The 27,861-nt window shown below is 41.4% G+C and overlaps 1 protein-coding gene across 1 annotated transcript in view; it reads right to left on the bottom strand.

The window, feature by feature from the left end:
- COL13A1 (collagen type XIII alpha 1 chain) overlaps positions 1-27,861 on the bottom strand; it is a 153,282-nt gene that overhangs the window by 117,481 nt on the left and 7,940 nt on the right. The window contains exon 2 of the mRNA XM_074958917.1: positions 24,002-24,071. Coding sequence (XP_074815018.1) covers positions 24,002-24,071 — 70 coding nt within the window. The remainder of the gene's footprint in view (positions 1-24,001; positions 24,072-27,861) is intronic.

Genomic DNA, 27,861 nt, shown 5'->3' with positions numbered 1-27,861 from the left:
GGCTGAACCGTCTGTGTTACTGAATAAGAGAGACTTAGAACTGAGTTATGTTTGTTTTTACATGGGCAAAAACTGTAGTCCTGCTTTGTGCACCATGACTGTTCCATGTGTTTAAAGAAAGACCCAAAACATCTCCCTTGTTAGGTATTAACTGAATGACTGGCACAGCGCTAGATCTAGCACCAGAATGTCATCACACCTTGCACTTGGTTTATACACCATTGACTTCAATCTACACTGACATTTTCTGGCATATAAAGCTCTCCTCTAGCCTTGCTGCTATCTCTGTCTAAATCCCTGCCTTTTCCTGAGTTTATTCGGGTGCCTTCAGCTTATGGGCACTTGAAATAACAAACCAAAACCCAGACTCAAGCTGGCACGAGAAAGCAATGCTCTAAGTTTGGCTCAGACAGGAGCTAAATGTGCTGGTGACAGTCTTGTCCTGCCTGGACTGGTAGATGCGTCAGTACAAAAAAGATTTAAGGTGCAAGCATAAATGGCTTGTTTTTATAAATGAATAGAATTGCAACCTGAACATAACATCTTATCAAAGTTCTTACAGGATATCCAACATGTGAACTAGGAATGGTTAATTATAGGAGTCAGCGACTTAGAATTTGTACTCATTAAGGCTCAAAGGAGTTAGACACTCAATCATATTGAATTTCAGAGGGAGTTGGGCACCTAACCCCCATAGGTCTCTTTGAAAATCCCAACCTAAATTCCTTTGTCCCCGCATGCTGTCCCTAACATCAAAACCAAGTTGTTGTTCAAACAAGACACCTGTCTAAGGAACAGATCCTATGAATAACTTTGGGTAGTATCTATTAAGCTTCACTCTGTAGTTTATCTAACATAACATATTCTGCTCCAGGAGTTTAGGTGATGCTCATTCAAAATTCTGGAATTGCATGTGGCCATTTACTTAGAAAATCCATGAAATTCTTCTTCTGGGGAGCTAGATATTATCCTTAGCCTCCAGCCATGCACTGCACAACTCCATAGAATCAGTAACAAACTACAGGAAACTTGGCTAACACACACACAAGTAAATCATGTCCAGGTGAACTAAAAAAAAAATTGTACTTATCTTAGGCTGCAAGTTATGATAATCTCTCTTGTAGGGCAGTTGTCCAGGTGCAGTAGATGGTTGGAGACTACTGTAGTTAATAATTATATAAAAACATCTGATGATAATATGTCTAAATTTACAACTTTCTCGTGACCTTTTGCTCACATGCCAAGTTACATAAATTCATTCCTGCTTTTCTGTCTTCCATTATCTTAATTACCAATGTGTAACTCTTTTAATATTTACTTTCACACATTAATTTTTAGCCACTTTCTTTTCTAATTCTTGTTACTCTCTTATCTCACTTTTTAATCTATACACTATCTTCTTTTCATCCTTCCCAATCTATTTTGCATCTTATTTTTTCTAACCACAGAGCCTGTCACCTAAGCTGGGAGGAGCAAATGAGAGTTGTGTATCCCTGGTCTTTTTAAAGACTCTCTTTTTCCTCTCACATCACTGCCTACTTGAGTTGTCTCCCAAACACTGTCTCACATCCCTTGTGGATATTAAAACATATGGGGTGGTCTTTCCTTTAACTGAGCTCATGTCTGGCCATCAAGATGATTGATATCTCCTGTAACAGCCTAGTCACAGCTCTGGCCCTATAAAGGCCAGTAACATATCCCTATTGCTTGTCATCCTCTGTCTAAAGGATGGCACGAATTGGCTCCTGGGTGCCTCCCAAACCCTGTCATTAGAGTAACCATAAATTCTTTCTTCAAGCTCTTGCTCATGGCATTGCCCTGCTCCTTTGTCAGTGGGACTTGTGGACAGAGCAGAGCTGAAATTGCAGCTCTCTTGTCAATTTTCTTGTGAGGACACCTGTGATGGTGCTTCTGTTTGGTCACTGTAACTTCAGAACTGACAAGGCCACATTCAGGCATAGGCACTATAGGCCTTTCCTTAAGGCCCCAGCTCCTGGAAGCACATGACGAAATCAGAATCTTTGCTTTCATTTTCAAACGGTAGGTTTCTTGTCCTCATCGGATGCAAAGAAAGCTTGAAAATGTGATCCTGGGAGTTACCTGTCAGGGCAGAAATACTGCCTGGTCCTCCACAGTCATTATACTTGCTCTGGTTTCTAGGACCCTTCCTTAACCCAGGCACCCTGCCTCTATAGAGTCGCCTGCTCATCTGAAGCTTATTACCTTCCATTCGTTTATTGCCATATGCCTCAGTTTCTTGAAGAAACTTTAGGGTGTCTGTATAATAAATTTGATTAAAAGATTAAGTGCACAATATTGTTTAATTATTCTAAAACTAAATAATTCATTAATAAGTTTTGAATATCTGGGTTTCATTGTCCTGCTATACTTACTTTGGTTAGCCATTGGTGCACCTGTGTAAGCCCTTTATCCAAGAGCAGCTGGCCTATGCATATGGTAACAAACCCTGGAAGTGACCAAGGGGGAAAGAGGAATTTGTAGTTTTCTTTACCTAGATCAAACTGCGGATATTTATTGACTATTCTGCTTGAACACTGCAGCTCCCATACCAGACTCACCAGGTGTTACCTTTTATAGAGAGAATATGAGTGCCATAGGTCACTGAAAGGCAAAACCAAAATTAAAATAACAGCCATTTCTACATTTAACTTGGCCTGGGAAACACCAGTCTTTCCTCCTAGTCTCAGTCACGCTGTTGCATCTTTGAACAAATCCATTAAAGTCTTCATGATTTATTCATTTTCTTAATAACAGAAAGCTGGGCAAGTCTGTCAAGGCCTTGGCTTTGTGTTAGGCCAAAGGGTGTTTCTTAACTAAGGCCCAAGAGGTTCCTTGTCAGTCTAAGAAATAAGGGAGAGCAACGAAGATGTAAAAGGGTAGGATGTTTCTTTTTTTTTCTTTTCTTTTTCGTTTTTTGCTGTTGGGGAAAATCAACACAGAGAGTGACTTTCCTCATTTCATACACAGCAAAACAAATGGGGAAGAGTTCCCAGAGGAGGAGAGGGACAATAAAGGTAAAAGGAAACGTCCCCCAAGTCATGAGGAAAAAATTAAGTGTAAATCTCAGAAATCCTTCCAACAAACACACAATAAAAGGATGCCATGAAAATTTTCAATAATGCCCTACTTCTAAGACCCACGGCTTTTACAAATGAGAGCAGTAACAAATAGAGACAAAGGGGGTATCTCTCCAAGAAAAGTAGAGTGCTCTGTCGGAATACAGTGCGGTAAAAGAGCTCACAGACTAGCAAGGGAGCAGTCCTAATACCCAGTGCCTGTGACCACACTTCATGCAAGGAGTCTGATGCTATTGGCTTCACTTCTGAACAGAACTGAGAAGCAGTCCCCACTATTGTCTGAAAAAGATCAAAGCTTGTCAAGAAACCCAGAAACCTCGATGGATTGACAGTAATCCAGAATTCACTCTGAAAATTGGGGACAGGGGAAGTCACAAAGGGAATGCCCGATCCCCCCCCCCCATACCCTTCTCTTTCTCCTTCAGTATGTTCAACACAACAACAAAGGTTGTGTCTGAACAATAGATTACCACACACAGGTTTAAATGAACAAGGAAGTGCATATTAGCTGATAATCAATTGTGAAATATTAGGCTGCTTATATGAAGATCACATACTTTCAAACACAGTCTCTCTCTCTCTCTCTCTCTCTCTCTCTCTCTCTCTCTCTGTTTTTGCATCTTTCTACTTTACTGTGTTTTAAAATTGTCTCTTGCACACATGAGATTGTTTTTACAATAGCCCTGTTTTAACAACCAGATACTCAGCCAAGGCATCCTGAATGTGTCTATGGCATCAGTGTATTCAGACTGTTACTGTGTCAGTTCTAAAGGGGCGGGATTAGGAACTGGATAGGTGAATGCTCTGAAACCAAGGAACCAGCTGAACTGGTGTGACACCAGGGAACAATCTAGGTGGAGTGGATCTTCTGGAGTCAGCAGAACACCTCCGTAGTGTGTTCTAAGAACACCTATTAGCAGAGCATGAAGTGGTAGAAAAAGAGTGGAATGCTTCCATGCTCACCCAGCTCCCAGACCTGACACTGCAAAATGACTAAAAAGAAAAGGAGGACTTGTGGCACCTTAGAGACTAACAAATTTATTTGAGCATAAGCTTTCGTGAGCTACAGCTCACTTCATCGGATGCACTGGATTGCAGAGGTCATATGAATTGGGGAGAAGGGAGAGGAACAGAGTCTGCCCTTGCTTACAACCAATGAACTCCTCTGAGTTCACCTCATGGGAAGATGTCACTTTCTTTGAGACTTCACTGAGGTTACTCAGGGGTCAGTCAAAGCAGAATGTATCCGAGACCTAGCTTTCCCCCATTTTTTGGCATGCATGCTCCACGATAGGACCAAAAAGTTTCCCAGCCATCTATGAGAAACACTGAATTCCCACACAGGGGGCCTGTTTGGGCCCTCTGGGTTTTTTTCATGGGGTTCTCTCTCCCCAATGAGTGTACAATCTGTTCATAAAAGTGTGGCAATGCATATCCCTCCCCTTACAGAGGTGCAGATAGTCTGGAAAGCCTTGGTGTTCTTCAACAGCACAAAGAAGAGAGTGCACCAGTTTGTGAGCGATTTATAAAATACAGGACACGGATAAACCTGAATGAATAAACGTGGAAGCCATGTATCGATGTTATTGATGGGCCCAGAATTATCATATGAAAAATAAATAATGCTATGGGCCAGAGTTTAATCCCTTACTCATGCTGGGTAACACCTTGTTACCCAAAAACTCCCTTTGACTTGAGTGGAATTATTTCTAGCATAAACACCGCTCAGGTGAGTAAGGGCATCCAAATCTGGCCCTAGAGTTGTTGCAAGGGTTGTGATATTCCTGCTTTACATGGACATTCCACCTTCGCACTACTGCCCATCTTTGTTTCTTTAGTTTTGTTTTTGCTCTTGTTCTGCCTGTTGTTGCTTCTTGTTCTTTGTGCCTGGCATGGTTTGCTTTCATTCTCTGAGAGGTTTTAAGGGTGATCTATTAATTAGGCAGTGACTATCTTCAGGGGAAGGACAGTAGCTCCCTCCTATTGTTAAAATCCCTTAGTCAAGAGCTAGTATTAAAATAATACCCACGATGTGCCTCAGAGTCTATTAGAGACAAGGCCAGGGTACAGTTCTCAGCAGTTGTTACCACCCCAAGCAAAATACCCACTCCATCGGAAGGCGCTGACTGATTTTACGAAAGAGGGGAAACCAGGGAATACACATGTGCTAGGTCCCTGTGTGAGATACTGCACCATGCATCCCACATGTTACCTAACCTTTCTGATTGCAAGTTACTCCTGCAGCCCACGTCACTTCCCTGTCTGCTCCTCTCTGACCCACACAGCTGGGGGAAGGGGAAGTTTGTGTCACCTCAGAGGAGATTACTGGGTGGTCTCTTCTGTAATACACATGCTGCCTGAAGCTACATCAAACCATAATAAACAAGTCCCTCACACAAACCCCCATCAGTTCATATACCAGTTAGGCTGATATAATCTTCATTTTCTCTTTGAAAGGGGGAAGAAAAAGACATCCTAAGGGAGGGAGAAGAGGCAGACAATTTATTGATATTACCCTTCTGCCAATGTGGTCTCAAACCACATGTGTAAAATGTACTGTTAATCAGCCTCCCCTCCCTTCGCCCTACACACCCCGTGGGAATACATTGATTTAATTACATTGTCCTGACTGAGCTGAGTGATGGTGATGCAGCTCACCAATGACATCATAAAAGAAGAGGGCAGCCCTCAGGCTTTGTGGCCTTATTAGAAAGAGTATTAAAACCAGATCAGACTAGTGCAGGAAATAATGAGAGATACCACAGAAAAGTGGAAGCCCCTGCCCTACCAAATTTGGAGAACAGAAGGACACATATGGAAAGAACATATTTGCCCAAACATCTAGCATATGTGAGTTACATAACACATGTGAGAGAGATTTAAAATACAATACTGCACATTGCCATAGCACCATTTGTAGAGATATGTTTGTAGAAGATTATAATTTAGAGACACTCCGTCATAAGGGACAGTATTATGAGCATAGGGATTTGGCAATGTGCCTTGGAGGCGGGGGTTGGGAACACCACATGGCTATGTGCATCAGTTCCCCAGAGATGCTCTAGAGTTTGTTTTATTCCTTTCTCATTCACTGGTTTGTTATTTAATGAACTCCAAGATCGTTACACCATTCATCCCCAAAAGATCCAAAAGGACTTTAAAGAGCCAAAGTGTTACAGGGATTGCTTCACCCACCTCTGAAATGCGCCAGGCTTGGTGGAATGCGGCTATGATACTGCATCTGTAACACTAAACAACAGTGTTTTCAGGAGGGAAATGCAAAAAAACAAAAAACCCAACTATATCCAATTGAAACTACAGGGATGAATTAGGCTGGTAGAATTTAATAACTTGACATCATTTAGCTAAATTACTAAGTTAACAGGGCTCATTCTTGTAACAAGTGCTGTGGAGTCTTTAATGATCACAGAGGGTCAAGGATTTCTAATATATCTCAGCAAAAATATAGTCTTTCCACTAGCACAGTATTCCTTAGCATCCTGTCAAGAACTCATTTGAAAGTGACAGAAAGAGTGTCATCCACCAATATCATTATTTCAAATACATATTTTAAAAAGATGCAAGTTTGATTAATACATTTCTGTTAAAAATATTGATTTTCATGCCATAGGTATTTCATGATGTCTAGTCAGGTCCATTTTGTGTATGTCCCCAAATGTGTGTGTATAAATTTTGGATTTTATGTAAGAAAGTGCTTGTGGATGTAAAACTGCTGGGGCAAACATAAAAACTGAGTTGAAGCTCCAGAAAATCTGATGCACGAGAGAAACCAAACTACTGGATGAATTGCTGATTTCATTAATTCATTTTATCTGGTTTCCAGGGCATGGGGAAACAGACCCAAACTCTGGAAATGCCAGACCTGCCTTACACTTATTGTTTATTTTCATCCTCACACAATGCCAGGCACCAGCAGGTGGTAAGGAGAGGGATGTTACACAATAGCAACTGTTACCTCACAGTAAAAAACCCTACTGTAATAGTCCTGGGCTCCAGCCACTGATGTGTAAGAGAAAATAGGCTATTAAACAATAGCTGTTCCCAAGGTGCCTTACATAGAACCAACCAGGAAAAATACAATTCACTGTTAGGTCATAATACAAAAAGAATTCTTTAACCTAGACCTAAAGAACTACATTTTCACCCGTTGGCACCCTCTCCCACCCCATGTCTTTCAAACCCTCCATTTGCAAAAGTTTCTGTGTTTTTGTTGAAGTTTATGCAGGATTTTGGAAGTACCATGGTGTATGTGTGCCTTTGCAGTCACACCCATTGCAAAAGCCAGCCTCAAACACAAGGGACCCAAACCACTGCAAAACACAGTGAGCCGTCATGGATTGGTACATGGATATGGAAGCCAATACAATTTGTGCTAAGCCAGACCCTTAAATGGGTAGCTGTTTAAGTTTTTAAGGGAAGAACTTTCACAGGGAAGGAGCATAGTGAGAAAATGTTCCATCTCCATCTATCGTCTGGTCTTCAGAAGCATTAAAAAGAGCCTCAAATATGAGGATCTTGGAAACTAAAAGCCACATATTGATCTCGATCCATGCTCTTAGCTCCAATGGACATAGTGGGAGTTCTATATAGAGACCATTATATAGGTCTCAGAGTGGAGAAAGTAATTAACTCAGATAAATGGGATGAAGAAAGGCAGCCCACAGTGTATGTGGCTATATCATAGAGTCAGAAGTACAGAGCACAGGAAACCTGTCTGAAAATCTGAAGAGAGGGAGAAGTCCTAACAAATTATGTTCTCACATATATTCTTATGCCATTCTTGATATAGTTGTTAATCCTCCTGCATTTAAACTTCCCCAGCCTTTCATGAGCTGAGAAGCAGCAGAGCAGAAGATTTGTATACAGAGTGGTTATTTATCTGGACTAGATACAGGACCAGTGCTAGGGGTCAGGTCAGATTGAGGCAGACACACTAGCCTAGTTCTGGTTGTTTTCATCCATCTTACAAGTGAGTGGACAGTCTGAGAAAGTCTTCTGTCTGTCTGATACTGCTTCAGACTGTGTTAGTTCAATTTCCGCCCCTTGGGACTAAATTGCAGGTAAATCTCAAATTGAATGTCTGCTCCTGTCAGAAATCCGTAGCCCAGGACAATTTAGAGATGTACCAAGATAAACAAAGAAATAACAATTGCAGCTAAGTGGTGGTAGGTCTGATTGCTGCTTTCCATCCAGTGAGATTTGAAAGTTGATTCAGAATGGATCTCTACTGTGTCTACCTGAGGGTTAACACAAGAGCTTAATAATTAATTGTTATAAGCTTTACTTTGAAACCAAACCAAACCTGAAAAGCGTTGCTGTGTCTTTAATGACAGTCTGTGATGGGAAACTCATTGGCGTGTGTATTTGGAGGGGAAGAAGGTTAAGATGATTAACTGGTGCTAACAAGTTTAGGATGTGGAAGAAGTATTTTCTTGGACATCCATCAAAGAGAGGATTGAATGTGTTCCTAAGCAGGGGGGAGGAAAGGAGGCGATTGGGGAGAGTGTTATGTGTTTACCAGATGATGTTTCTCTCTGTACCAGCTCTGCCTTCTAAGCTGTCCTACCCAGCATGCAGTGCACCATTTTCTCTCTCCCTCCTCCCCCCCACCAAACGTACAGACCCCAGTTAAGGATATGGCCTGGCAGCTGGGCTGAAAAGTGATCCTGGAGGAAGAAGACAACGTCACTGCTCTTCCTGTTGATCAGTGCATTAAGGACACTCATTAGATACTAGGCACAGCAGATCCTCCGGCTTCTTGGTCTCAAGGTCTGGGTTAAGAGATAAGGCAGAGACTGATCAGAGCAACTGAAACGGAGTCTAACTCCATCCAGAAACAAAATGTCTCAAAGAGAAAATCTTGCAATCCCCATGAGGAGTGAAGCACCCGACTTCTTTTCAGTACATTCGAGAGGTGGGGAGCAGTTTCAGGCTGGTGAAAGGTGCCAGACTGAGAGCCCTGGATTTCAAAATCCTTTGTCTGTCAACAACAGGTACTGAGTGGGCAGCAGTAACTCAGCCTTCCCACAAACCTGCCTCAATCCTGACCGCGAGGCAGGGTTAAAGTACGGGAAGTCAGAGGGTGTACACCCTACCCCCCACCCCCTTTGCTAAGAGCTATAGAGAGCTTCCAGTCTGGCCCTCTCCTTGGCTTGGGTGAGCTCAGCTCCCGCCTCCTCCTTTACTTGTGAAGTGAAAATTCACCAGGCAAGGGACTTTGAAATGGAAACAATGGGAAGAGCTGGTGTCCAGCTGATGAGTTTCTTGGGCTCCCAGTCTTTCCTGTTAGTGGTTGGAGCGGCAGAAGCACACGACGATGGAGTGGAAGAGACATACTACTTAAGAGTTCCCCACTCTGCCTCCTTTCCTCTAGGGGAAGACTGCTCTCTCTCTCACTAGCATTTCCTTCCCTCCATTGCCACCTCCATCTCCTCTCTGTTAGTAAAGACAGATAAATAACCATCTTCTGAAAGGCTTTAACATCTCCCACAAAGCCGGAAACTCCACTGACAGCTTCAGTCATTTCTAAGGAAGAAGGGGCTGTTTTTATTTGCTTTTACATCACTGCAGATTATGCATCCTGGCCGCGTATAAATGACAATATTTATAAGGATAGAGGTAGGGGAGCACCAGGGATGTTCCTCTTCACAACTCTGCATACTGCGTGACCATATATGCACATGCATGTGTACACTTGGCTGACTGAGCCTGCTTGGGGACATCAACTTCTTTCGAAACTCATTTTCATTCTCTTCCCTTTGCTGCATCCCATCCCCTCTGCCCACAGTAGAGTCTTCTCAGCAGAACAGATGAGGTTCTGTTCAGTAGCTATGTAATCTCCAGGACTGTACAACTGGGATGTTTTTGCTTTGCTTTGTCAAGGCATTGATTGATGCACATGTCTCTCATATACATTATAAGCACAGGAATGCACTTGATGTAAATACTCTTGAGAAACCTCTGTAAACAAACCCAACAAATACACACACACAGCATGTTTCTGCTGCGGTCATCACCATGTATCTCAAACTTCCCTTTAGGAGATATCTGAGTATCTATTTTCCTTGAGCAGACAAAACCAAAAAATGGATCATTACATCGATTGCTTCAGGAAAAAAAATGACTGAAATCCTTAACAAATATGACATCCATCACAATCTCTCCACCACTGAGAGGACAGCTATACAGTTGTTGAAATCCAACCACCAGATATTGATCAAACCAGCAGACAGAGGAGGCGCCATTGTAGTCCTCAATTGTGATGAACATCAAGGAGGGCTGCTGATAACTCGCTGATGCCAACTATTATAAAGAACTCAAAGAAAACCCTACACCACAAATCATACAGGAAATTAAGGATATCATCAAATTGTTCCCCACACAACTGCAAGAGAAACTCTACAACCTCATCCCAGACTAACCCATCCCAGGGAGCTTCTACATGCTTCGCAAGATACACAAACAAAGTAGTCCAGGCAGACCCATCCTATCTGGCCACAGATTCCTTCCTAATGAAGGAATATCAGGACTTATAGAAAGCATCCTGAAACCACTCACCACACAAAGAGCAAATTTCCTCCACGAAATAACTGACTTCCTCCAGAAACTTTGCAACGTTAACAACTTCCCTCAGAACACCATGCTTGCCACCATGGATGTCATCTTTTTATATACCAATATACTTCAACATAATGGCATTGTTGCCTTCCTCAAGTATCTACAAGACAATGGACGATGCTCAGAAATCCACCTCAAACACATCGCCAGATACATCCATTTCATCCTCACCAAACAACTTCACATTTAACAACAAACACTTTGTCCAAATCATGAGAACAGCCATGGGTACTAGGATGGCTTCTTAATAGGCCAACCTCTTCATGGGCCACCTCAAAGAAGAATTTCTGGAAAAATGCATAACAAAACCAATTATATGTTCATCTTCTGGAGAAAGGACCTAAACTCCCTCACAGATTTCCACCACAACTTCAACACCTACCACCCATCCCTCAAACACCATCTAGAACACTCCTGCACTATCATCAGCTTCCTGGACACCATGGTCAGCTTCAGTAATGGAACCCTACAGACAACTATATACAAGAAACCCACAGATTGCCACACTTACCTCTACAAATCCAATAATCACCCCAGACACACCAAGAAATCTGTTATCTACAGCCAGACACTCAGATACCACAGAATATGTTCAGAAGAGAAATTTTGGGATACACACTTTCATACACTTAAAACTACCTTCACTAAATATCACAGAGAAGTAGATGGCCTCATGGATTGGGGTACTGAAATATCACAGGAGAACCTGCTTCAATACAGAAAAAACCCTACCAGTGTCACATCTGTAGTTGTCACCTACCATACCCATGCTAGAATCCATACAGGGTATCATCAAACAATTACAACCCATATTCAATAGAGACCATATTCTGAAAGAAATCTTTCCCACCCCTTCTTCCAGCCCTAAACCAACTCCCCGATCTCACCAAGATCATCATCAGAAGCAAGCTGCCACAGAGCAGGATGCACTAATTCAAAGCGGCACCAGATCCTGCCAGAACAACAGAAGCAAAACCATCTTCATTGCTATGATGATCAGTTCTGCCACCACGCAGCTTTCAAGTTCCATAAATCCTACACATGCCTGTTACAACATGTGGTGTACCTCTTCCAACGTATCAAATGTCCCAACAACAACTCTGTGGGTGAAACCAGACAATTGCTATGCTCTTGAATGAATGCACACAGAAAAATGATCAAAGACAAAAACCCGTCACCCAGGAATGAACATGTTCACAAAGTGGTCATGCCATATCTGACCTCTCAGTCCTGGTCCTCAAAGGAAACCTGCACGACACCTTCAAAAGATGAGTGGGGGCTTGTCAATACTTAAAATGCTGCAGAGACGCAGCTTCACCACTGCAGCTGCTCTGTTCTAGCACTTCAGTGAATACACTACCTATGCTGATGGGAGGGGTTCTCCCATCAGTCTAGGTAATCTACCTCCCCGAGAGGTGGTAGCTAGATTGATGGGAGAATTCTTCCATCAACCTAGCACTATCCCCACAGTGGGGATTAGGTCATTTTAACTGCGTTGTTCAGGGGTGTGGATTTTTCACACCCCTGAGCAATATAGTTTTACAGACCTAATTTCCTAGTGTAAACCAGTCCTGTGGGAACTTAAATTCATAACTCTGCTGGGCACTACAAACCATACTTCAGTGGAGCCACCCTGATTAACACCAGCTCAGGACTTGGCCCCAGGAGTTCAGGCACAGAGGCTTGTTCCAGCTGCTGCAGTTCAGAGGGAATTCCACATACATGGCACAAAGCTCATACAAATATGCCTCCCCAGATCACTGCCTAACATACGTTCTACACAGTAAAATAGATTATATCCATGTTTGCTAATCACGTTGTTTAGACTCACTGAAATGACTTCACGTGTACTAAACCACTATCTTAATCTTATTCCTCCTTATTAAATTAGAAATTATTAGAGATCTGACTGTGGGCAGAGAAACATTTCTAGAGAATAAGTGATGAGAAGAATTAGAGAAGAGTCAAAGGAGATACATAGCGGGATTTTCAAAATCACACAGCATTGGCCTAACTTTGTTCCCACTTAATTCAGTGGTAAAACTCCCATAGAATTCAATGAGAACAGAATTAGGCCAACACTCAGTGGTTTTGAAAATCCCATCCATAATCTAGATGTTTTAAAATAAAAGGTTTAAAATAAAGAAAGCTGATCAAGTCCTCCTATTTACTGCCTCCGATAATATAAGAAATTGAGGGTAGCTTAATTTAATTAAAATACAAATACTAAAATGGCTAAAAGGAAATGCACAATGCAATGCTCAGATTATGAGCATACAACTACCTTAGATAAATAAACACAAATATCCCCAACGCCTAGAAGTTTTCAGATCCAGCGTTTTGAATCTCACCTCTGTCTGCTTATAATATTTAACTGATTTAATTCTAATGTAAAAGCAGGAGGTTCAGAATTGGACTTGCCTTCATTTCTTCATAATCGGAGCCAGGCAAATAGTGGAGAAAACATTTACCAGCATGTTCGCAACTTCAAAGTAGAATTTCACTTTGACTGTTTTGCGCCTGTTAAGTTTCAGAGTAGCAGCCGTGTTAGTCTGTATCTGCAAAAAGAAAAGGAGTACTTGTTAGTCTCTAAGGTGCCACAAGTACTCCTTTTCTTTTTGCAGCCTGTTAACTCACTTTTCACAAATATTCATGAGATGGGAAAAGTTTAAAGAATCAGTGGAAAGCAAGTTTTGACCTGAGATTTCTTAATTATGAAAGCTCATTTATTTTATGGTGAAACAAAATTATTTTTGGGGCCTGATCTAAAGCCCACTGAAGTCACCAGAAAGAGAGTCCCATTGACTTCAATATATTTTGATTTGAGTTGAAGATATTTACAAAGGTTTGACCAACCACTCAGAAACAGAAACAATAACACGATTTGGCTGACCAATCAAACAGTTTAAGTATTGAATTCTGGATATTGAATCCTTGAAGGAATAGTCACAAGAAGCAATAGGCTGAAATTTGTTCATTTACTCATCAAACAGTTCTGAATATTGACTAAGCTGCAGTCTGTTAATTCACTAACAGAAAAGGGGTTAAATTACTAAATAAATAGCTCTTTGTAAATTGTTCACTCACATCTATTCATTTGCAGAGTCCATGGAATTCATTGCGTGTTTATATTTTCAACACAAATGATTCAACAGTATTTCTAAACCAAACAACACTCAACCTATTTATAATACGGCCAGCAGCCCAGTTTGTGCATGAGAAACCCTTCAGACCAGAGTGTGTGAATAAAATGGAGGGCAAAAAATGTTGATAAGAGAACAGATTTAAATTTGAGTGAGTCATATAATTCCCAAGCAGAGTTATTATATAGTAAAGTAAGGAAAAATTATTTAAACAATTACTATGCTATAACGTTCCACATGTGTTACACCCACAGGGTGCTCCTGCTAGCTAATCAGCTTGTCTGATGCTGCTAAGTCATTTTTTAAAGTGTGGCACTTTCCAGGAATGACATTAGCAGAAAAGCCCGTGGTGCCTACTGGTCTGACCAGGAATGGCTGAGTTCTAAACTGGGCGAGGCCGTAATTCACTGATTGATCCTAGAAAGTCATTTAACTTCTCTGAGGCACAGTTTCCCCATTGGTAAGTACTTACACACAGAGCTGATTGGGAATTTTTTGATGAAACATTTTTTTCATCAGAAAATGCCAATTGTCAAAACCAAAACTTTTTGGGAGAAAGAGGGGTTTTTGACAAAGTTCACAGTTTGAAAAAAAAAATTGAAAAAAGTTTCAAGATTGATTACATGGAAGTTTCATTTCTCAGTTTGAAATACCTTTTCATTTCAATATTTGATAATTTATAGTAAAAAAATGTAAAAATAAAAAGCTTGAAATCAGAGTGGAAACATTTGAATTGACCTGATTCAAGATTTTTTAACTGCAAACATTCAAGATTTAAATTTTTTGTCCCAATTTGGGATAGGAATTTTTTTTTAAATCTTGAAAATTCTTGCGGGATGGGAAAACTGTTTCCCGCCTCACTCTACTTCCCTACTGCACAGGAGTGCTGTGTGATTTGATTAGTTAACATTTGTATTGTCCTCTGAAGATGAAAACAGCCATAGTAGTCTAAGTGCCTCACAAACAGCAATGTTAAAACCAGCAAATTATACAAATACAACAGATGAAAGGTGGCAAGATGTAATCACATTATCAATTAAAACTTAATTATTGTGATGTGTTGAAAATATTGTCAAATAATCCTCAGACCCGTCTGAAAGCTAAATCTGTAGCCCTTCTCAGTACAGCATTACACATTGCTGGTGTTGCAAGGGTACAGCTTCTGTCCCCGCAAGCGTTCAGGACCAAAGACCCCATTCCCTTTGATCTCAGAGAGTGTGCTGGAACATAGGGTGTCCGAATCCCAACCAGTCACGAATCTATACTAGTATATATTACACACAGTTAAGAGCACAGGCCTGAGGACCCACAAACACACCCATCCCCCTGCCATTGATGCAGGACCTCTCCTCTCTCTATCTGTGCCCGGATGAGCCCAGAGAACTGTCTGTGAGAGGCAGGTATGGCTGTAGGAACTGTAGGGGATGGCATATCTAGTTACAAACCCTGCTAGCACTTCTCAGTGGCCCCGAGCCAGACAAACTGACAAATCACACTTCCTCTCAACAGAGCCCCTGCATTTAAATAGTCAGACCACTCCTTTTCATCTCCCCCACCTCCAAGAATCTCAAAACTTCTCTACACCCCCATGCCTTGCAAGCCAAACCCAAGAGTTCAGCTGGTTTCCAGGCCTTTAATCTCACAGGCCGCTCAGGAGCACTAGTATCTGTCATGCTGTGCCTGCGCCAGCTCTCCCAACAGGACAAAAAAGGACAGAGTTAAAAACAACAACAATAAATAAACCCCCGCAAACATTTCAAAGGGTCCTGGCAGGTGAGGGGAGGGATGGAGACTGACTCCAATATAGATCCACTGAGTAAAGCTCTAGGAGCTGCTGACACTGGCATAATTCCCAGCACACATGGAGGGAGGGAGCACTTTGTGTCAGGCCTGAATCATGTGACGTGAGCCAGTGGATAGAAAAGAATGGAGTGAAGGGTCTCCGTGCTGACTTGGCATTACACCGCTGGAACACTTATCTTGTGTAAAAGGAGTAGGACTAGATTCCTCCCGCTTCCCTGCCATCGTGACAGGTGTATAGGGTTCTGTGGAGAAGGACGCTGACCTCCAAAATGTATTTTTCTTTGGCTGTAACTTAGATCAGTGTGTTATAGCATTATTAAGGGCAATGAGAAAGAGTCTTGCAGAGTCCCACGTCTTCTGCTGCTTCTCCCCTCCCACCCCCACTTCCCCTTCTGGCTTCCAAATACTAAAGTCCTTTCACTGAGCTAGATTGTGGCATTTAGTCCAAGCCCTTTGGGAGGGCTAGGGAAGAGCTGGGCTGCCCCAGCAGGCGCATCGGTTGGCATAAGGGTACAACTGACACAAGTAGGGGGCAGAATTCCACAGACATCGCTGGGAATTTTGCTGAAGTAAAAAGGGAGGGGGAAATGGTGGTCTCAGCTTAGACAGCCACACAGTGTACATGGGGGAAGGAGTAAAGAATCTCCCTTTGTTTGGAACACAAAAGAGCCAACCAGAATTGTAGCCCCTGTGTTTGCGCAAGTACTGGGGCTGCTATTGAGTTGCTTCCTCCCTCACACACACACCACACACCCATAAAGCACCTTGCCAGAAAATGGGGGGAGAGGAGCAGGTGGTAGGTGGAGCCATAGCTTGTCCTCACCACTCTCCACCACATCTTGCTCCTGCAAGGGAGCTTCCACCTACTGCACCTCTTACAAGGGTGTCACGGTCTGATTTCCACCAGAGCGACCAAGGAGATCCAGAAAACGTTCTGTCCTGTCACAGCCCTGATAAAAAGTCCTCTGCTGGACTCTCACCAAACTGCTGGACCCATGTGCTCAAAGTGTCAATGAGTCTCAGTAAGCTCTTGCCTTTCTGGCACACTTCCTAGGCACAGAAAGTCTGTCTGCTACCTCTTCACAGAAGGGGGACCTTGAGGCTCAGCTGCCCAAGACCCCCAGGACCAGTGCTGCCCCCCAATGACAACAAAGTTTCTTACGCCCTGAGGGGCACTCTGGTTTACAGTTTACCCCTTAAGGGATGCATGATAGTTGAAGAACATAATACACAAAGGTTCCACAATGAATTATTCTTTATGTCAGACAGCACAAGAGATATACAGATCCAGACAAAACATGCATTTCCCTGCCTCAGTTTCCTTCCCCCTCTTGAACATTCTTTGGGTTTAGGGCAGAGCCTTTCAGGGAATCCAGGTTCCTTCTTCTCTCCCTTTCCCTCCCACACATGGACACTTTTCCAGAACATTCAATGTCCTCTCACTCCTTCAGACAACTTTTTGCTTTTCCTCCTTCCTCTCACTGTCTCTAAAGTGGCAATGAGACACCCTTTCTTTTATAATCTCCAGTCCCCTTTGTCAGGTGACCCCTGATCAGCATTATTAGATCAAAATCCCCCACTAGGTGATCTGTTGCTTAGTTATCTCTTCCCCCCGCCCTACAGGAATTCAGACTTGAAAAACTGATTTGCCTCGGACAGTAGCCATCTCTTTGTCCAAGGCTTGCTCCATTTGAATGGATGATCATCAGTATTTAATGACCTTCCAAAGTTAGCCCTGTACCAGATGAAAGAATTTCTCTTGTGGGTTTTAGCTCAATATGGAGGCAAAACACCTCAGAGAAGGCAAGCAAGCCCCATGTTCAAAATGCAGTTTGCAGTCTAACATAGAAACACATAGAAAGTCCCCATACCAAATAGAATTCACAAGCTGTTCAAATTCCCCATATTGCTACAGCTTCCCTTTAGTGAAGAGTTCCTGGGGGAAGTATATACTGCAACCCATTACTGGGTGCAGCTTTCCTTTCCCCTTCATGCTGGCTCAGCACTGCTGGCCACCATGTTATGGGGGTAGAGCCAAAGATCAATCATCAACTGGTCCTTCTGCTTGGGGAAGGGTAGTACCAGATCTTCAGCCTCTGTTCTCCTCCCCTTTGTGCCTGGAGCCATGATGAGGGGAGAGCTAATGTGATTAAGCAGGGAGTGGTTTTCCTCCCTCTTGTTCCCCTGCATAGTCATGCAGTATGGAGAAATGCAAAGTTCTGTACTTAGAAAAACCTGACATTCCCTCCTCTTTCCTGCTAACTGTCAGGCAAGGAAAAAGAGCAGGGGTGGGGAGATGGCGGGAAATGGGAAATCCTGTTGCTTTCTGCCAGTTGGCTTGTACCAGTGCTGGGTGACATAGTCTGGACTGCAGCCTGTGGCCTGGATAAGTCCAGTGAGATTCCTTTCTATCATCCTTAAGTTAAGAGGATCCTAGCTGTAGCCGTGCCAAGAGATATGGGCCTAGAGGAGAGGAGTCGCTATAGTAGGGGAAGGAGAGTGAAGAAAGGCCCAGTATGTCACCTGCCATACCACTTTCCTGAAGGCTTTACAGGGGTCTCATCCTGATTCCTTCCTGGAAAGTGGAGCCTCTGGACTAAATCCTACTGTCCCCACTGGCTCAGTGTGCTGTGAGTTTGGATAGAGGCAGAACACCCTGTCTATTTTTGCCATCACTGACTACAACGCAAGAAGACAAATATTAACAGCAATTCAGAGCTCTGGTGGCCCCTGTCAGTAAGTGTGAAATCTGAAAGAAGGAGGCACATTTTCTTTCTTTCTTGTAGTCTTCCTGAGGGGCTATGGCTGTGCAAGGACTTTCATGAGAACTGAGGAAGAAATTACGTTAGAGAATTTCCAGGACTCAAAGGGTCCAGAAGACATTTCTCACAGGAGCTCTTTCGTTTGACAGATGGTGAAATCATTTTATCAAGCTGTGCCAACGCCTGGCTCATGTAACTTACAGCAGGGTGGTGTCAGGTTGCTGCAGTCGGACACAGATTATGCAACCCTCCTCTGGAGTCAGAAGTGTGAGTACTCTCTATTACTATAGAGCTCTTCCTAAAGTCAGGTCACAGTCCTAGGCTTTCCACCATTACTAACTGGTCCATCAGCTTTCAAATTCAATATCCCCACAAACAAACAAAACCAACCCTACCTCTTCATTAGTTGTGATTGCTGCTTATAACAATTGTCTCACTCTTACCTTGTTTCCCCTTCCTCGCTATCTCTGTCTTGTAGCCACCTGTTGTCTTCTGTCAGCTATATAACAAGATTCCAGGAATGTCATTCCGAAGCTAAAGTGTCTGAAGAGTCAGTGTGAAGCAATGGAAGCAGCTACTAGTGTGGTTCAAAGCTCTTTTTGTTCAGACTATCACCAGGCTGAATCATCACTAGGTTTTGTGGTCTCTTATTGCCCAATTTTTAACTTCTCAGCCATTTTGACTTTACAAACTGCACCTGTGCCAAAGGAAGGCATGTATCTTATATGTATATGCCAAGAGTCCTTTGATATCAGAGGTAACTCAACTAATCATCACCCTTACTCTCCAGCTAATTTACATGCGACCATTTCATTGGTTGCATGAGGGAGACTGCACAGATCGTGATTACTTGTCCCAACTGCAGTTCTTCAAAACCACCCACATAACAACACAACCAGCACACACAATAACCCCAAACATCACACTGAAACCTAGGATGTCTGTTGAGTCAGTGTGGAGCAATGGAAACAGCTACAAGCATGGCTGAGAGCTCTTTTTGTTCAGAATATTACCAGTTTCAGTCATCACTGGGATTTATGGTCTGTTGCCATCAAATTTTTACATTTTCAGACTTTTTCAGCTTTTTTATACACCTGACTTTACATATTACATCCATGAGGCAGCCTGATCTTTTAGCTACTGATAGACTGACAGGCAGGGACCAGCTTTTCAGTATATGCATGTACAGTGCCTAGCACAATGAGATCCTTATCCCGATTTAGAGCAATACAGATAACAATAACCTGGTATTTAGAATGATGGAAAACTCAACTTGCCTTATTTTGAACCCATTCATGTTCTCAAAAGTTTGTTAAACTAAAATATTTTGAACTGGGATTCTTCTTGAAGACAAATCTTGTAAGAAAATGAGCAAAGAAAATATCCAATAAAAATTATGTTGAAAACTGAAGCAGAGAGCCAGCAGAGCATAAAACAAATACAAAGGAATAGTGAAAATAGGAGCAAAAGAGAGGAAGATAAAAAAATTATAATAAAAATGATAAAAATAAATGATGTATGTGAGATATACATGACAGCCGCTTGTGCCAACCTGCTTTTGGGGGGTGTTCTTGGCTGTGTTTCTGTCACTAAGAGCTCCTTGAATCCAAACACTGAGATTCAGGATTGAGGTACAGTAGATAGCTATAAGAGATGGTCTAAGGAGACAAGTTTCAAATCTGGATCATGCTGAGGTTGGATTAGGAGGGTTTACATTTGCATTCAGTGATACTGCAATCTAACAAGCTGTTCTCATGACAGTGTGGAACCAAATGGCAGGAATCTGAGGAAATCAGCTGTCCTTGAGAGATTTCTGTCATCTCAAGCAGTCCGCAAGAGATTTCAGGCACATCCAAATCACTGCTGGAAAATAAGCTCCCGCCAGTTTTGTATCTGACCACACTGTAGTCAGGTTCATACTTAGGTGTCAAATCCATGGGCAATCCAAATTCAAATGAGTTTGGATTTGAGGTTCTGGTTGTGGCTCTCTTCTAATAACCATGAACTTTATTTAACATCTCTGCTCTGCATGTGCACAGTCCTAATGAAGCTCCAAAGTCTTGCCCAGCAAGCAATGGCCTCAGATCAAAACCTGGGGTGGATATTTGACTATGGTCTGTTCTTTAGATGTTCCAAAATCCTGCTCAGAAATCTGAAGGGGGCTTTCTCAAGACATGGTGTCACTTCCACTCCCCAGAAATGAACACGGGCACCTGCTGGTAGGATGTAGTCACTAAACGAATCCTTGGACTTTAGTTTGTTGAGAATATTCTGGGATGTTATCATCAGGAAGAGAACAACTCATCTCAGCTGAGGTTGGGTTGGAGTAGATGTAGTCCTGATTGTGAGGGTATTCCTCACTTTTTCAGAAGGAAGTTAGGATAAGAGATCTCTATAGCTTCTTCAGGAGAGAGATATGGCAGGTGACCTTGTGTGGCTCTCTTGAGTGTTTAATAGTCCTTGTTATTTTGACAGCATGATATGTGTCAGTATGATGGGGCATAGATAGTTTGTTGAGTGTTTGTCTATTCTTGAGTGTCACATCACCCATGTTTAGGACTGCAATCTTTGCTCTTCTGGGCTGGTCAGTAAATTCTTCATTTTTCCTTTAGGTACTGAGTTGTGGTTCCTTAAAAAGCCTATACTCTGAGCTCTTTGTGGTAGGAACTTAGTCTTAATATACGCTTAGAAAGTGTCAGGCACATTGTAAACTCTACCATAATTCAAATTAATCTGTGTCATCATCATTACCACAATTCATAAACTATACATGAGGCAATCTGTTGCTCAGCTGCCAGCCGAACTAGTCTGCTACTTGCACAGATATTGTTTTCATTCTATTTTCATGTAAACACCAGTTGTGGTAATATGTGGGGTTTTCTTCAAAGTCTACCTGGAGCATTCAATGTTTACCCGCCCATCCATTTTTAAACATCATATCTCCTTTGAAAAATCATTGGTTTAAATTACAGGAAAAAATAATTCAAATACCTGAGGTAGTTTTGTAAACCCAGAAATAGTTCCCAAGGTTTGTTCATCCCTAATTGTTAAGGTTTGTAGTGGGAAGAGCCCAACGGCTACCATATGTTTTGTGGATACTTGGGTCTATCTTAGGACATACATTAAACCTGTTTCAGGCAGTCTGGTACCAGAGAAGCCTGGAAGATTACAGGAACATGAAAGGGTTCACGGGATATTTATCTCATCCAACTAACCAAGGCTGGTGCTGTTAACCTGAATGCATATGCCTTGAGCACTAAGAGATTTGCTATTATGGCCTACACTCTTTAAAAACACAGTGACCCAGCAATGACACTCCACTCATAAGTGGTCACACCCTAACAAAGCATGAATGATTTGAAGTATCAACTTCCCAGTTTTAGGAAACATATATTTCCTTATTGTTTTCTATATATAAGACCAAAAAAAACCCTGTTGTTTTCCTGACCGGGCTATTCTTCTTGTTCTTATCATGAATACCCAGATAAATGAGACACAGTTACACACTTATACATCCTCTCTGCTTCCCTACTCTCCGCCTTCAAATTGTTTAAGTTCACAAACAAACCTCTTGTGCCCTAGAGCTGTGGACCCCTCCTACTGTATGTGTGACCCTTCTCTGACTGTCCAGGACCTTTATATCCTGTACTGAGAAGGTCAGCAAATGGATTTGATTTCCTTTTCCCTTCTGTACCATGCAACAAGTTGGACTTGGAATTGTGGTTATACTCAAATGTCACTTTTGATAAACATTTATTTTCAGCAAGGGAGATTATGTGTGCTTGTTTACAGGCCTTGGAATGGGCTGGCTAGGGAGGAAGGGGCTTATACTGAGTGCTTGCAACATATTGATTCTCTTCCATGCTTGTGATAGCCTCAAACTCCCCATAAGGGTCACACTGTCTAGGACTCCAGATTGTGTCTAGCCCTCAGACATCTCAGGCATCAGAAAAAATGTCAAGGGTGAAATGATTTCCAAGGTCTCCACCTGGATTATGGACCACAGTGAAGCAGCACATGTGCACAGGCTGGAGTCAACCAAGGCTTCAACCCCAGCCATGCCACCTATTTTGAAACGTGACTAAATTTCACCTATTGAATGAGGAGGCTGACTGAAGGGAATTTTGCAAAGAGCATCTGTGCCTTTGGAATATTTACTTATGACAGAGCGGTGCAAAACGCAATGAGAAAGCATCATCCCCATTGTCAATTAAGGTCTAGAGAAATATTCATCACTCGTTGGAATCAAAGCTATCTTTTCAGAAGACACTGAGAACTGCATGGAATGAGTAGCCACCCAAATCCTATGACAAGTCTGCCACTGTTGCTGTCACCACTTCACAAGGGTCTTAGCTACCTTCAGCTGACCTCATGGGCTTGAGGCAGGAATTCTTCGGTGACATTCTATGACATATGTTATACAGGAGGTCAGAGTAGTTGATCATAATGATCCATTCTGGCCTAATAATGTATTAATCTATTTTTTTCTACCTGTACTCAAATTCCAAGGTCCCTGCTTTTGGCTGCTCCAGAAAATTGTTTCTTGTGGTATTTCAGCTCTTACATGTCAAGTTCTGGCAATAACGTGGGTGTGGAGCAGTGCATGAAGTTGTAGGCTAATGACAGGAAAAATTAGTGGAACTTTTTTGAAACTCAGCAATGGTTCAACAAAGTTTTGATTTGAGTTTTGGAAAGAGATTTAGGCTGAGGGATTCTTATTTGATTTGAACTGCTTCACCCATCTCTCCTATACAGTGTAGATAAAGAGAGATAATGACCAGACCGTCTAATTTATGTTTAATTTGCATTGTCTTTTAAACTAAACATAAATTGAACCTGTTGTACCATTGTGGAAACAATCTTGTCTGTAGCAATCTTCCAAAATTCAGGAGTTTTGGACTCTGGGTTTTGGTCCATTCCCATCACAGACCAGTGCTATTGTTCTTTAAAAATAAAACAACCCCACCTCTCTATTTCCTCTGTACTTAGTATACTTTATTATAAGATGACAAAGAAGACTGCATGACTCATGATGATGGAATAAAATGCAGCTCATGAATGGGTTTTCCATAATTTTTTTTCACCTATTGTATTAAAACTACATCAGAGGAAGTGTTTCCACGATCCTTTGGAATTGGAAACAAGCATGACTGAACAATGCCATAAAATATAGACTTATTTCAATACGTCAAGGGATGTAATTTTACAAGATGCCTCAGCTATTTGTATAATTCCATGAGTCTTAAAGGTCACTGCATGAGAGGTAGGCAGACAGACAACATAAGAACACACTTGGTTGTCTATTTTATTGCTCACATTGGGTGTGTGAATATTGGTGTTCTCATGAGTTTCCGTCATATAGAGATTTATTATTTATATAATGAATAAGTAACCAAACCTATATGTATGTACTTATACATTCCATATGCAGGTTTATTATATTATATGTATAATTATAACCCAATACCGCAGTACATTAGGAAAGATTTCAAGGTGAGATGGAATAAATAAGAGCTCATTAGTCATTCTAAGGTACCAAGGCCTCTGAGATCCCTACCTGCTGGGCAGTTGCACCTCTGGTGGGTATCTCGAACTTCTCGATGTCTCGGCAAGTTGAACTTTAATTTCTGTAAAGTAAATGGGGGAAAAGCATCAGTAACAGTGATGAAACCCAAACCTCAGGACGTCCGAAAAGTAGGGTGGGAGGAAGCTAATCCGTGAGGTACAACGAGAAAGAGATGCCTAGTGCTGGATTGAAGGCAGGTAATTAGTCCACAACCTTAAACTTTATACCACTTGTCTCTTGATTGAAAGCAGGCAGAGAAAACTTCATAATAACCTTCAAGAGTGATCCTTTGGCAAAAAGCCGCAATGATGAATTAAGAGGTAACTATGTTCCCACATGAAGGCTGTAATGCTCACAGACCCAACAGAAAACTCAAAGTGGCAGATGAAAAATGGAGACAGGTCCTGCTCTCCCAAAGAGCCAGCTCCTTGGCCTGCTGGTAATTGTTGTCCAAAGAGATGATCCTAGAGAAGACAGCAACTTTGAAACATTCCATATAGATCTGGTTTGGCAACGACAAATCCATTTAAATAAAAACTTCTGAGGTTTTGAAATATGTTTCTATTCCATTGGAACAAAAAGAAAACCATTTGACAATGTCTGTGAAACAGAGCTGTGTCAAAACGCCCATTTTGGATCAAACATGTCAGGCTTTTGATTTAAGTCTTTCTCTCTCTCTGGGAATTGAAAAGACAGTCCACTCTGGATCTCAGAAACCTTTCTATCAAAATCAATACATTTCTGTCACATGTTAGTTTCTACAAAACACCATTTTCTGAAAATGAAAACTCATTTTGTTGAAAATGTTCTGACCAGCTTTAATTGTATATGTAAGAGTGTATTATTAATACACCTATCATGACTGAGAAGAGAAAACATGAATCCATCTAGGTTGGTTATACATTACTGAGATGCTGGGTGAGCCACACAGGGTCTCTGTTCAGAAGCAGTTTATGACTTATCCCTTTGCTGGCTGCATCTTGTTCATGACTGGAGCTGCGGGTGTGTTGATAATTTGAGAAGACTATCCATTAAATAGAGAACTATCTGTACGAGTTTTAGGGCAACACTCCCCACTAATGAATCACAGCTAACTTTTAAGGACCATTTTGTATCATATTCACCTGCTCTTGTTCTCCACATCTCTGAGAACTGGGGCCAACGTTTTCAAAGATAAGTGTCTGACTTTAGGCTGTTATATCCGTATTTAGGCTCCTAAATAGGTGACATGATTTTCAAAAGTGCTGAGTACCTAGCAATTCTTATTGCCCTTACTGAGAAGTCAACAGGAACTGATGCGTGCTCAGTACTTTTGAAAACCATGTCACTTATTTAGGAGCCTAAATATGGTCTGGGATACTAGAATATATCATCTGAGCCTTTTCCTATTGATAACTGACCAAAAATAGGTACTGTATATGTCATATTACTATGTAGTGCTGGTCAAAAACATTCTGATGGAACATGTCATCGAAATGTTATTAATTGAAATACAAATTTTCCATGGGAATATGTTGATTTGGACATAATTTAATTTAAAAAAAGAAAACTGAAACAAAGTGTTTAGATAAAATCAAAATGGAACTACTTTTCATTTCAAAATTTATCATATAAGGTGATGTGATATAATTAAAAGTCAAAATCAGAAGGAAACATTTCAATTGACCCAAAATGATTTTTTTCCTACAATTTCATTTCATGGGAAATTCCTAGATTTTTTGTTTTCATTCTGATTCAGAATGAAAACAAATGTCAAAATCATGGAATTTCCCGCAAAATGGAAATTCCAGTTCCCTCACAGCTATATAACATGTATACCCTCCTGAACTAAAAACCTAGCTCTGAATGCCTCTGTACTTTGGGAATGTTGAGATCTGGATCCTAATCTAAATGTGGCTCAGACCCATCTGCAATTAAAGTTCACAGCTGTAGCCTGGTTTTTAATACTCTAAGCTAATTCCAAACATGGGCACAGATAGGAGATTCATATGCTTTATATGGAATCTTAAACTGGAACAAATGGACACTTTTCATCCAAGTGCCAATTTAAACATCCAAACACAAGATTTCAACATTTCAGTAAGGTTCCCACATTTGGAAATTGGGCCCTGCATGTCATTTATCTTTGTGAGTTAAGGGATGATGTCACAGTGCATGATTTGCATGGACAGGAGTGTTTTGTGACAAGTCATTCTCTAACGAGTGAAGATTAATGCTCTGCCTGGAACTCAGCTCTTTGATGTACTATTTATAGAACAGAAATATTAAAAATGTAAAAAGGATCTGTCACGCAGAATTGCAGAGGACACCCAGGCTGTCAAAAGAAATTGACAGTGACACACAACTAGTGGAAATAAACATTTAATTAATCAGCAATTTACTTTGCTACTGGAGAACTTTGTGCAGAAGAAGTGATGACCCACCAGACTCTGGAAACAGAAATACAGAACTCACCAGAGCCTTATTCACTGAGTGTGAAGAATGGAATGTACCTAATGTACAGTACAGTTGAAATCACCTATAAGATCACTGTGATAGCATCATATGTTCCCCTGGAGTTTAAAAACAAAATTATAAACAGATAATTAGAAATGGCTGGGAGAGCTTGGAATCTAAGAATTTATAAAGGGTGCTGATAGAGGGCTTGCCCCTCTTTTCCCAGAGGAAAGCTCTGCAAAGTTCCCGTTGTGGAGTTTACTCCAAATTCTTCCACTGTGGTTTGAACCCATGGAAGAAGTAGCCAGACAGGCCCCCAGACTGCACGGATCCTCTGAGATCCATTGAAACTTCAGGGATAAGTCAACAGGGGTTTTGTGTTTCTGTGCTGTGGAATTAGAATTTAGGAGTGGCTGGATTTCAATTCCATGCATAATATACTAGACCAATACTGACTACTGACAGAAAAACACATGGCTTCAGGAGACCTAAGTTCAATTCCTAGTTTAGGTCACTAATGAAAGTAATTTTACTGCTTTCGTCTTCACTTTCATTTCTCCATATCACAAAACCGTTATTCAACTAAATACAAGAGGTAATTTCTGCTCCAAAAAGGTCAAGACCCAGAACATGAGGGAGTGTGGCAGATGAGATGAAGATGTATTGGCGATCTATAAACGATTTTCCTATGCTACAACTGATGTTCTCTGTCCCGCATCATGAGCAGCAAAGTTACGAGTTTTTTATAAGAGAAATAAGTTGGCTGCTTTGAAATTTATATCCAAAGAATTAAACAATGAATATTGATGTAACCCATTTGATATTTTAAACCCAGTAAAATGTTTGAATCTATATAAAATGTCACTACTGGAAAAGTCCTAGGTAACTATTTGGCAGCCCTTGATATGCTTTTAGTAATTCTTCAGCTGGTAAAGAAACAGACAGTACAGTGGGTCAAAACCATTTATGTGTTTGTTTGTTTATTTACAAAACATGGCTTCATTAAACAGAAATTTCTATGAGAAAATTTCCAATTTTGCTTAATTTTTTTGTAGGGATGTGAAAATAGAAAACTGATTTTGGGGGAGGAGGGCTGTTGATTTTCATCAACTTGAAACTAATCAGTGAAAAAGTGCAAATGGAAATTATACATTTTCATTTCATTTGAAAATTTTTCCCAAAAATAAGATATATTTTTCCACTAGCTCTAGGATCCAGTCTGAGATGTCTGTAAATCCGTTGACACCAAATTGTTAAGTGGGACTGGAGTCTATTATTACACACATGAGAGGTGCATCCACACTGGCCAAAATCAGACCCCTGTGCAGCTGCACCCATGGTAAAAAAGGTAGAAGAGCTAGAGGTAGGCAGGGCTCAGGTCTTTTTACCACTATGTCACCCTGTTTTTTCCAAGG

Source organism: Natator depressus, chromosome 7 (genome assembly GCF_965152275.1).
Source record: "Natator depressus isolate rNatDep1 chromosome 7, rNatDep2.hap1, whole genome shotgun sequence".
In the NCBI taxonomy this organism is placed as follows: Eukaryota; Metazoa; Chordata; order Testudines; family Cheloniidae; genus Natator; species Natator depressus.
This window is presented reverse-complemented; position numbering and strand designations above follow the sequence as displayed.